At 41.9% G+C, this 12,661-nt stretch overlaps 1 protein-coding gene across 3 annotated transcripts; it reads right to left on the bottom strand.

Moving 5' to 3' along the window:
• Nucleotides 1-37: 37 nt before the first annotated feature.
• On the bottom strand, nucleotides 38-12,212 carry asb14a (ankyrin repeat and SOCS box containing 14a). 3 transcript variants are annotated; one of them, XM_080787973.1, is made up of 15 exons: nucleotides 11,973-12,212; nucleotides 11,653-11,680; nucleotides 11,376-11,459; nucleotides 8,305-8,464; nucleotides 7,284-7,333; nucleotides 7,058-7,192; nucleotides 6,754-6,912; nucleotides 5,638-5,883; nucleotides 4,979-5,150; nucleotides 4,635-4,740; nucleotides 3,607-3,786; nucleotides 3,388-3,516; nucleotides 2,184-2,312; nucleotides 1,839-1,995; nucleotides 38-1,552 (listed from the first exon to the last, which is right to left on the bottom strand). In XM_080787973.1, the coding sequence occupies exons 4-15, from the start codon at nucleotides 8,421-8,423 to the stop codon at nucleotides 1,380-1,382; spliced, it is 1,755 nt and encodes a 584-aa protein (XP_080644099.1). In that variant the 5' UTR covers nucleotides 8,424-8,464; nucleotides 11,376-11,459; nucleotides 11,653-11,680; nucleotides 11,973-12,212; the 3' UTR covers nucleotides 38-1,379. The 3 variants fall into 3 exon arrangements, with proteins under 3 accessions (XP_080644099.1, XP_080644100.1, XP_080644101.1); XM_080787974.1 differs by having other exon boundaries at nucleotides 1,381-1,552; nucleotides 1,945-1,995; XM_080787975.1 differs by having other exon boundaries at nucleotides 1,381-1,552; nucleotides 1,978-1,995.
• Between the last annotated feature and the right edge of the window lie 449 nt (nucleotides 12,213-12,661).

Below are 12,661 nucleotides of genomic sequence, written 5' to 3'. Positions count from 1 at the left end.
AGTTGCTCACTGGAAAGTGTATTTGGATGGCTGGTGCAAGGAGAAGTCACCACGCTAAATATCTTAACTGAAGTTGTGGACATCGAAGTGATGCACATCAGCGTCGGAGATCGAGGAACAGGCACTGTCAGATCAGTTACGCAACTTTTGGGAAATCGAATCCCTTGGAAATTGGAATCCACATGAAAGAAATGCATTCTGAGAAGGAAGACATGGCAGTGTATCCTAAGCCGTGCATATCCACTATAGGCTGAGGAAGAAATGCCACTTGACAGTTTTCAAATCAGCCTCATGGTGGCGCTTCAACAGGCCAAGTTGCGTCTCTCTCACACACACACACACACACACACACACACGGTTGTACTACTTTCAGAAATATTATTTTTTTATGATAAATGTTTGACCTGTGTTGTATTTGTAACGAAGGCTGGAGGTAACAGGTGCCTCTTCACTGTTCACAGATCGGATCTCACATATAGGGAATCTACACACAAGAAATAAACGGTGCTGTATAGTGAACCGGACCAATGTTAAAAGCTGACTTTCGTCTCAACCGCTTCATATAAACGGGGGTACGATTCGTACGAATATGTTTGTACTTAGCAGATAACGTCCCATAGCTGGGGGGTACGAACATTATTCGTATATTTGAAAGGATTAAGAAATGTGAATCCCTAGACTCCTTCAAAACCGCTCTCAAAAAGCACCTACGAACTGCTGAAATTCAAACTGGCCCCGGTAAAAATGGGATCCCCCCCCCCTTTCCCCCATACTGTTTTTCCCTTTTTACTCATAGAGGTGTATATTTGTATGTATAATTGTATATACTACATACATGTAAATATTCTGATTAATTGAAAATGGAGGACCCTGATCTAACAAGTCTTCGTGCTTTTCCTGGATATATCCTTGCAGTAGCAGTTTTTGTATTGACCTCTTTTGAACTGTACCCATATCTCCAAACTGAATAAAATTTCAATCGATCAATCAAAGTTAATGTGCTAAACATGCCACTGGTGAACCTTTGGACTTTTATAATGCTAAACAAACAGTTAGCTGGTAGATGAATTACACCAAATTAAACATACTAGAGGGGATCACTTTGGAATAGCTAGTGTTCCTTGAGGGGGTTCCAGGGTGCCCTATATCCAATACATAAGTTCACAATGTGTCATGATGTGACTCGTTGTGAGCTTGTAGTTCTGCTATTATATTGTTTCTTTTTAAACATTTGGAATATTTTAAAAACATTTTAACAACACACATCTTGTATGGGGGTTCCTGGCACAACATCTTTGCAGATAGGGTTCCGCAGACAAATACATTAGCTATATTAATAATATGACATTCACATTTTTGAGAACCACTGCTGTAGATGGTCAGAGGTCAGTGCCCTGCTGGCCATAGAGGTCATACTCTTTGTACAGGATGTAGTCCTTGAGTCGCGGTGGCAACGGCAGGAAGCTCATGAAGACAGGCGCACGGAGACGCAGGCGCCCAAGACACTGACGTATCCTTAAACGACAGAGATGCTGCAAACAACGAACATTATCTGCAGAACAAGAGAATTGAAATGCTCTTTTCATTATTACGATCTATCAGAAGATCTCTATCAAAGAGAAGGAACACAAACAAGATAATCATTTTAGCTCTTGCCTCTGGGACAACACAAAGTCACAGTCAACAATCTCAGCCATTAACAAGAAGCACTGTCAACATGCCCTTTGAGTGTGCATCATATTGTCTATTTATCATCTTCTTTTCTTTTCTCCTTTTTTTCAAAGGAGCCTGTCTATAAGAGGGAATGCAGAGAGAAGGACAGACGGCTAGAAAAGTACCTTGCATCCTGCAGATGTCTGGCCACTGTTCACTCTCCGCCAGGACAGGTTTGAGCATGGAGCAAAAAGTGATGTGGTGGCTAACATAATCCAACATGATACGAACCAAAGGACCTGCTGCGTGACGTAGAAAACTCACTGATATCACCTCACAGAACTACATGGAGAGAGAGACAGGCAGACAGACAGATAGACAGAAGGGGAAGAGCAGATCAGGAGAGGGAAAGAAATCGGAAACAGCAGTGAGAGAAACATCAAAGATAACACAGTAAGAAAGAAAACTCTGTAAGAGATTGTGATAGCTATCTATCTGTCCATCCATGTTATCATGGTAGCCATGGTTACCATGTTGTCTTTAATGATAGTGTCGGACCATCCTTCAAAGTCATCAGGGATATGTGAGCGGTCACCATAGGGACAGTCGAAGCAGCGCTCCACGTCATAGCCGTAGTTACACAGCATCCTCAGAATCACCTACAATGTAGACAACAGAATGTCAACGATGACAGCAGTTAATGAAAATCTTCAGTGCTTAGTATGTTAGGAATTCATTTTTAGAATGTTTTATTCAGAATGTATTTAGTTGTTTGTTGGACACCTCTGGGGATCAGAACAGGACTGGTGAGAACAGGACTAGACTAACATCAAGGAAAAGAGGGCACTGTTTTTCTCTGATAGCCTCAAGGCCTCCAGGTGCCCTTGAGAGTCGAGACACCTCAGGCGCTGTTGCCTTACTGTCCGTATAGGCACAAACAGTGCATTGCTGGGGTGACATTTGTCCTTCAAAATCTGTTTTGTTCTGTGGGATAAATATTGCTGCACAATTATGATCGACTTTTCTGTGTTTATAGTAGTAACCAAAATGTACGGTGACATTTTAAGGCCAGAACGCACCAATGCAACTAGTCGCAAGTTGCAACACCTTGCAACAAAACAGTTGCAAGGAGTTGCATGCATCTGTCATTAGGGTTAATGGTTGCAAGTAGTTGCATGTTGCAAGGAGTTGCATTGGTGTGGACTGGCCCAGAGCCATAGGGCTGTATTTTGCGTGTCTTAAGTACCAGGTCTTATTCCCTAACTTGAGTAAACTAAAGACCTGGAGGCGTGATCAATGCCATGTGGCTATTCCGAGTGGCCAAAGAGCATTGATCACGCCTCCAGGTCTTTAGTTTACTCAAGTTAGGGAATAAGACCTGGTACTTAAGACACGCAAAATACAGCCCTAGAGTATAGACAGAGTTACGCAAACTCCGTTCACTTCATGGGGCCAGTCCAATGGTGGCTCTTCTACATAGACTTCTAACCGGAAGTTTACGGAATGCATTGGAGTCTATGGGCTCGCATGAGTACATGAACCACGTGACCGGGCTGTTTTCTGCCCCCTCAATATCGCAACTCTTCTATTAGATGGCTCTGGACTGGCCGTACGTGGTTACAAAGTAATCAGTTAACCGGTTGATCAACATCGCTGACACAGCACCCTTGTGCGACAGGACTTAATAAAAGTTGCGGCTAAATGTAAAAGACAATCACAACCTGAATCACGCACCTTGTCGTAGAGGGCGTACTGGAGGGCAGACGGGAAGTGAGTTGTGTTGACCTTACAGTAATAGTTGACATTGCCTCCATGCCTCAACAACAGGTTGATGAGCTCATAATTACCATGACACAGCGCCACCTACAGGGAAGACATGGTCACTGCACTGGCACTGCATGAGTTAATGCAAGGGATTCACGCACACACACACACACACGCACACACACACACCTGCAGACATTTGATAGGGTCTAGGTTGGGCATGGCTCCAGCCTCTAGCAGCACTCTGGCAGACGCTGCGTCGTTATTTGAAACGGCAAAGTACAGCACTGACTGGCGCTCGTCGTCATAGTTACGGCGGACACAGGGGTGTAGCACATCGTTGGGGTCATAGCCTGCCTCCAGCAAGGCCTGGGGGGTATAGGAGAGGGCGGTGATTTGTAAATCCAATGCAGTTCAGAACACATCAAATAAAATCAAATAGATAGACAACACCAATGTATCTGCCAAGACCTCTGCCCAGATTGCTCTTTGAAAGTTTGGTCCGATGCTCATACTAAAATAAATGTTACGGGTGCGACCGAAATCAAAAGGTGACTTCCTCTTGGGAGCATGAATGTGCACAGCAAAAACGAAAAGCGAGCTGTAAGGGGCGAGGTGACGTGACGGCGTCCCATACAGCTCCCACACAGTTATGGAAGTACTAAGTGCAGGGAAAAACACTCAAAAATGCCTTCCCTCTAGTCGGCTGCAAATATTGTTTGACCCGAAAACTAAATTCTCAACGGTTTATTGTGTAATTAATAACATATAGTCTACCAAAGTCTGACCACTAGAACGGTCTAATTTTCAAGATGACAGGAAGACAGTTCCTTGAATTTGTCAAACAGCCCCAAAGGCATGATGCCGCAGCACTATTTGGCCACACTGATTCTGAATACAGAACTGATGCGGTGCCTGACCCTTACCGCCATGAATGTCCCCTCTGGGAACAATGATATCTAATCTATAACCCTGGCCTTAACCCTAGAACAGCCTATTGAAAAATAACAACCAGTAACATATCCTCATATCTCTATCCTTCTGATGGAGATAGATACAAACCACTAACACACACACACACACACACACACACACACACACACACACACACACACACACACACACACACACACACACACACACACACACACACACACACACACACACACACACACACACACACACACACACACACACACACACACACACACACACACCTGTATACATTGTGTGTGTCCGCCTGCAGCAGCTGAGTGCAGAGGACTCATACCACTGTCATTCACCGCCTCATTGGAAGTTACAGGAATCAGCAACTGCAAAGCTCTGAAATAACACACACACAATGACACAATACAACAAATACACGTGCACACGTGCACACACACACACACACACACACACACACACACACACACACACACATTCACAATGTCTTCAGGATGACATAGTCCCACCTGCTGGTCACCTGTGACTGTCTAAAGTCAGTGTGTGTGTGTGTGTGTGTGTGTGTGTGTGTGTGTGTGTGTGTGTGTGTGTGTGTGTGTGTGTGTGTGTGTCTCACTCCAAGTTCCCTCTGTGTGCAGCTCGAAGTATGGGCAGGTGTCCAGTGATTTTGGGGATGTTAGCTTCCGCTCCATATGACAACAGTAGAGCGATGACGTCAGGATCGCATGTGTCCGCCGCCTCGAACAAAATGGATGCCTCATCTTCTGCCTGGGATAGTACATCAGCCCCTATAACACAGAGAATACAGTCGGTAATACAGTAGTACTTATAGACCTCACAGCACATAGAATACGGCAAAACACTAACCTATGTGCTATAATGTAACACAAATCATTTGGTATTACTTAGTTATAGACCTATTAATGAGATTATGGTAATAATGTTTCTTATCCGTTTGTCTGTCTGTTGGCATGTTCAAACTATCTGGCCATCTATCTGCCTGTTTAGGTGTAGGGGTGGGTGATATGGAAAAATATTTTCGAGCACTATCTAATCTATCACGATACACAATATTATTTTTACTCAACAGTACACAAGGTAACAAAAAAAGGAACAACAGACCAAAATACTGACGAAACCGTCGTTCTACAGAAGTATAAATGAAGGTAGAACTGCAAATCATATCTCTGCATTTCGTGGAGACATTGTATCGTCTCAACGATATTTATCACGATATCGCTCACATCTGTCTAGGTCTTTGTCCATCTGTCTCACCTCTCTTCAGCAGTGTGTCCACCACCTGTAGGTGTCCTTTCTGTGCAGCCAGAGCCAGAGGAGTGAGGCCATATGCGCTGCGTGGGTCTGGGTCGGCCTTGGCCTTGAGAAGTGCCTCCACCATGTATATGCTGCCCAGCTGAGCTGCCTCGTGGAGGGGACAGCGTTGGTGGACCCCCCTCTGGTTCACATGGGAGTCATGCTGCAGTAACAGATCCAACAGGTCTTTGCGGTTGGAGCGGATGGCTGCAGGAAGAACAGACTGCTATTATAGTCATATATCACACACAAAGAAAACTAAATAAAGACAACAATGAACAAAGCAAATGCAGGAATTGTATCCGTAGTTTAGTTTTAGTTTTCCCCACTGGCTTTAAGAAAAAACACAATAAACAGTAACAGAATATCTCCAGAAGGTGGCAGCAATGCAACATAGTTAGTAGATGCTGGCTGCCATGAAGTCCAAAGAACAGCAAACAATAGGCTGTGACTTGAGGTGATTGCACACAAACGAAAATGTCTAAACTTAGCCATCTATAAGAGGGTATCTGTGTACACTGTACAATGTACAGTACAGTAAACAAATGTTAATGCTTTAGGGTGTCTTAACAGTTTAGTTAACAGTCTTGTATTGAGTTGTGCTTGAATGTTCTGTAATTCTCCAAAACTGTAAATTCTTCAATAAATCAATCAATCAATCAATCAAAAAAATCAATCAATCAGTGTGCGTGCGTGTGTTTGTGCGTACTATATGGAGCCATGCTTTAAAAATCTAAAACTAATAAATATTTCAATACTATAATAATTCGACAGATCAACACGTCTCTTGGCAGAGATAATAAAATAGGCAAGCTTAGAAACTACTATTAATGTTTACAATTACTGTATGAATGAATATATGCGCATCAATCAAACTTATATCAATAATTAATATATGCATGAATATAATTGTCTATCAACAATGAATATATAATGATTGAATATACTGTATGCATAGACTAATGAGTATCTGAATACATTATTATTATTATTATTATTTACATTTTAGTAGACAATGTGCAAGCAGCAAGAGTGTCCACATGCACGAGTGAGTAGTTCAAAAGGTAATCATCATACCGATAACCAGTGGTGTGTCTAGCTCGTGGTTCTGGCTGTCAGGGTTGGCACCTTGTTGGAGGAGAAATGATGCATTCTCCAATAGACCATGTTCCACGGCAACACACAGAGGAGTCTGACCAATCAGTGAAGAACTCTCTATCACTACTTTACCTGTGGCTGATGACATTGTAATGTAGTTTATTCACATTTATGATATAATGATATACAGCAAGTTTAATGTAGTCTAGTGTGTGTGCGTACACACCATGACGCATGGGATTGAGGGCCCATTCACTGGATCTTTTCAGGGCCTAATTCTTACCTCTGAATGTCAGCTCCAGTATAGTTTGGTTGGTTTGGGCCGCAGCCTGATGGAGAGGAGTCCAGCCTTGACTGTCTGTCTCTCTAAATCTGTCTTTCTTTTCCACACTCAGGTGTCTCACTGCGTTTTCATCACCTATTAAGACATATTTAAGACTGTTATATACATAAAATACAGTAGATGATAGATACCATTAATAAAATAAACACAATAGTACAAGTATTACCTTCTCTTATTGCAGAAAATATCTCTGTACTGCCATCAGTGCAACCATGGCTGTAAACAAAAACCTTATTTCATCACATCAAATCCTATACACTATGCAGATACAGTTACAGATACAGTATATTATCATCGAAGCGTACATTTTTGCCTGAGCTTATCTAACCCAGGGCAGGCACGTCAGCGAAAGGTTGGATATGAGAGTAATGACAATACCATTTCATTCAGCAGGGAGCTCCTCGTTGACAGTCATTACGAATACAATGAGCGATTACTATGTAACACAGTCTGTCTGTCTGTCTGTCACGCTGTGACCCCCTGTCTATGGTACCGTATGTGATCAACAGCTTATTTCCCACCATTTGTTGTTGCCCTCATTATCCATCCTCAGGCTTGGCTGCATTTGATATACCAGTCCTCAGTTTGATAATCCTGTGCAACACATTTTTTAGGTGATAATCGGAATGTTCAAGGAATGCCATTCTTACAAATGTAAGAAGTGTTCAAATAGGTTGAGATCTGGTGACTGCAAAAGTCATAGCATTGATTCACATCATTTTCAAACTCATGAAACTCCCATCCAGTGTTTCATCTAAGATCATCAGATAATCAGAATAACTTTGCATTGATGTGCAGTGACCCTTGCTTAAGGGGGAAAATGGGACCGAACCATGCAAGAAAAACATTGTTTTTCTTTTCTTTTTTTCCTGCTTTTTGTTTAGCCCATTTATAGATTCCCATAGATTGAAATGCACATTTTAGTCTATATTCCTATTGAAACACTAGACAGTTGACCAGTCTTTGTGGCTAAGACTACATCCACACCAATACATTAAATAATAATACAAAAAACAGCATTTTAAAACTAAAACGATCTCCAATGTCCACACAAGTGTTTCAGTACTACACGCCTGAAAACACATCTTGAAACTCATGCCAATCGGTTTTTCTTTAGACACCTTTTTGTATCTGTATAATATCTACCGGTATATACATTGATTAAATACTTACATAGGTGAACATACCTGCAGCCATGTCTCTCGCTCTCTGTCTCCTGTTTCTTGCTCTCTTTCAGGCTCTCTTCTATGATGTACTGAATTGCAGCATCATCATCCTCATGGTACTCCAGTCTAAAGTGCTCCATATGGCTGTTCACACAGAGGTCTCAGTTCTCTGGTGTGCTCACTATAGTCAGGATAGAGGTCACGATTAAGGCACATACATATAGCAATGAAAGTGAAAACGCGTCTGGATAACTCTGTGGAAGTCATGTAGTGGCCCAGACAGTGTACCTGAGGACTGGTTCACAACATTGGGTCGAGGACCACCAGGGGCCCAAATGGACATCTACAGGTCTCTAACCCTGAGAGTACTAATGGACCAAATTAAAATTGTCAGGGCTATTTGGTTCCATTTGTTCACTCTCAAGTGAAATTAGCACAGAGGGTTTTATGGTGTAGATTGGGGTCCCAGAGATAAAACAAGTGAGCGGTGTCTTTGGTGAATTAATTTAATTAACAATGTTAAATCCCTGTCTATTCATTTCAAGGATGCTCAATAGCACCACTCTGTGTCTGTAGCTGTTGTTGACATATTGATATGAGTGTGACTGGTTGATTAGTAGGTTGAACCATGCAGGTGATTGGCTCCTGTCATCAGGGACTGGAGGACGAATCCACAGAGGGGTGCCCTGGACTCCATAGCTAAGGTGTCACATTAAGCACAGCTTGACACCTCAGCATTGATTGCCTACACCTGAGCTACCGGGCACCACTCCATGGATTCCACAGAGGGGTGCCCTGGGCGCAACCATAGCTAAGGTGTCACATTAATCATAGCTTTACACCTCACATTGATTAGCTGCACCTGGCCTACAGAGCACTGCTCCACGGATTTGTCTATAAAGCTATACCTTCTGATCATCAGATGTGTTCCTCCATGCCAGTCCCCTAACCACACCAGTCTGAGTGTTTTTAGACATGCCAGTATTTTGGAGCTTATTTCACTGTTAGCATGGGTTAGTCTTGGTAATGTAGGTACAGCTGCCTGAGGTAATTTACCTAAGTATGTTCTAAACTGTGAACTGTGTTACGCATGACCCCTAGGCCCGGTCGTAACAACCGTTTTACAAATACATATCTATATTCATCACATTTGCCCTCAGATTTAAGGTTTCAAGCTAGTGCCACTGCAGACTGAAGTTATACTGCAGGCTGAAGTTTGAAAGGTTGACCCTTAAATTCATTGGCATTAAAGTGTTGGTCTCAGTGTGTGGCATACAGTGTATACCACACTCTGAAGTGGGAGACCAACACCAGTCATATAATTAACTAGATCCACCAGAGACTAATTCACCTCCTGCAATGTTTGGTGTGAATGGGGAGGCGATGCTGCACTTCTACACAGCTTAGAAACACAACAGCCCTGGACGGGACAATTGGAAAGAGTATGTATGTGAATGTGACAAAAGTTAGACTAAAATAAATACCCAGACAAGCGCCTATTTGGATGATTTGCATAGCAACCTCCCAACCCAAATATTAACTATTTACATGAATTGTGTGAAGCAATTCATATGAATTGGTATGATAGCATAGATAGACATAGTATTAGTAACAGAACGCTATAATTTTTAGATTAACAGCAACATGATATGAAATAGATGTTGAATAATGCAACAACATATTCAATAGTAACTAACCCTACATACCAAGACAACTAGTGATGCTCTAATCTGTACAAATATACCAAAACTGTGTTCAAGTGCTGGTGTAATTGCTGTTTGCTGTTAGGCCACAATATACATAAACGCTGTTTATGCCTTGCTTTTCTTTTCTTTTTTTCCCTCCATTGCTCTGTAAAGCACTTAAAGACCACCCGAGTAACAGCGATTAAATAGCCATCTTGCATATGACAAGGACCATTCCATAGCCCCAGTGAATGACAAATCAATGGCTAGAACAAATTGATTAGGGACTAGTTAGTTAGTACATTATTTTTAGATTGTACTGGAGCTTTCAACTTGGTAGATCATACAATTTTGCTGAAGAAGCTCTTTCATTATCTGCTCTTGAGTGGGTGCAGTCTTACATGATTGAACACAATCTGTTTAAATAAGTGGATCCTCTTTTCTTCTTTGAATATGGACTGTGGTTTGCCTCAAGGGAGTTGTCTCAGGCCTCTCTTCTATTTAATATGCATGATGAATCATATTTCATATGCACCAATCGGTTCTCAAAATATTTTTGCTTATGATACTACTGTGTATGTATATGTACCTGGTCCTAGTTTAGAGACACAGAGGATGCTGCAACAAGAGCTATGGATCAAATAATGGGTTGAAAGGATTTAACTATTCATGAGAAAAACACAAGACAATTTTTGCTATCATTAAACATCATCAAACTAAATTATACATTTACACATTTACACATTAATTCCACTAAATTGGTTTATTTTATAGTAGACTAAAATGTCTGATTAACTGTTGCAGTCTTTTATGCCTTTCTTTGATAGAACAGTAGACTGCCTTGGACGTCTACACCAGCATTGGTGCGCCTTGCTAATGTATTTTAAGACATGCACATGTTTAAGATACGATTTATTTCATATCACACACCAAGACACCATACAGTATGTAGGTCTGTAACTCTGTTTGTTTTGTTGTTTGTTTTGTTATACTATTTTTGAGGGGTGCTAGCAGCACCATTCGCATCTTATCAGCCATCCCAGTAAAGTCCTTCTGAAATAATATTGAATAGGTTAAAACCTCAAACTGAACTGATCATAGCTGAAGAACAGGCTGGATTTAGGGCAGGGTGAAGCACCACAGAACAGATATTCAACTTGAGGATTATCTGCGAGAGATATCTGCAACAACACTTGTACCACGACGTACCACGTGTTCATAGACTTCAAGAAAGCTTTTGACCAGGTATGACATGCTGCGCTGTGGGCGACCATGAGGAAGTATAACATCAGCCCTAACCTTGTCCATGCAGATAAAACCAAAATGATGACCAACAACATCAGTGGCATCCGCTCAGACATCCAAGTCAATGGACAGGCACTGGACACGGTGTCTACCTTCAAATACCTTGGAGTAATCGTGTCCGATGAATGATCCAAACGGGAAGTCCTTGCCAGAGTTGCTGAACTGCTGCCCTGGCAAAACTCAAGCCTGCATGGAAAGACAACATCAGTATGGCATCAAAGGTGAGCGATCACTTCTAACCACTGTCATAAAGAGTAAACTGAGGTGGTATGGACACATCACCAGATCCTCAGGCCTTGCAAAGACCATCCTGCAAGGCACCGTAAAAGATGGCAGACAAAAGAAAAGATGGGAAGATAACATCGGAGAATGGACTCACTTGAAACTCAGTGAGGCGATGAGAGCTGCTGAGGACAGAGAGGGATGGAGAGAGCTGGTCAACAGATGCCCCAACGACCCTCCAGGGTTACGGGATAGGTGAAGTGAGGTGTATACCGGTATTCAGCTATTAGTGTAGATTTTGGTCTTACACAAACATTAAATTCCCATTGACAATGAATGGAGAATTTACGTCATGAACGATGTACTATGATAAGAGCGCCCAACCTCAATTCACACGGGTATGTATGTATGTATGTATGTACAGTATGTATGTAATAGCCTACATTATTTAATGTTGAACCATATTCAACCACTTACAGTAGTGCACTGACCCAGTGAGATGTTTGTGAGTGAGGACCCGAGTTTGTCTCCCCTCTCTCTCAGTTTCCTATCTCTCCAACACTCTCATGTGAATATAAGGCTGAAAGATCAAGAATAAAACGTTCAAGTGTTACAAAATACAATTCCTTTCATTCTTTTGTTTTTTTGTTTACCTTGTGTTTAGTCTTCAGGCGGTCAAGCTGCCTGTATACTGTAGTCTCAAGATTTTAAAGGCTGTCTGTGGTGTTGTTTGCTGTAGTGTTAAAAGGGCTAGTGGGTTAAAGGTCCGGGTACTAACGCAGTTAAAGGGGTAGTGGATCATGTGACATTTTGGCCAAAGCTAGAACTGTTGCACTGAATGGGTTGAACATTCTGTGGTGGAAGAAGTACTAAAAGTACCACTACCACAATATACAAATCCTTACAAGTAAAAGGCCTGTGTTCAAAATGTTACTTGCGTAAAAGTACAAGTATTGTCATAGTATTGTCATCAAAATATACTTACATATAAGTAAAACTACTTTTTAAATAGCAGATCTACACTTGTAGATCGGCTATTTTCAAGTGCTTAATCTAGGTGTGTTATTTCTTGATAACAGACCGCTGCGCTAACAGACCGCTGCCTAATCAAACCCTCTGAGCACCAGCTGCCCGGCTGCACCCCGCTTGATTTACTGCTGTTTCCA

This window comes from Protomyctophum bolini (assembly GCF_963924005.1).
Source record: "Protomyctophum bolini genome assembly, chromosome: 2".
Lineage (NCBI taxonomy): Eukaryota > Metazoa > Chordata > Actinopteri > Myctophiformes > Myctophidae > Protomyctophum > Protomyctophum bolini.
Note: the sequence above shows the minus strand (reverse complement) of the source record. Positions and strands in the feature narration are given on the sequence as shown.

Coding starts and splice junctions, on each gene's coding strand:
- asb14a (XM_080787973.1), bottom strand. CDS start 8,423: ATGGAGCACTTTAGACTGGAGTACCATGAGGATGATGATGCTGCAATT. Junction 6,913..7,057: donor ACTGGAGCTGACATTCAGAG/GTAAGAATTAGG, acceptor CAATGTCATCAG/CCACAGGTAAAGTAGTGATA. Junction 3,517..3,606: donor ACCCTATCAAATGTCTGCAG/GTGTGTGTGTGT, acceptor TCTTCCCTGTAG/GTGGCGCTGTGTCATGGTAA.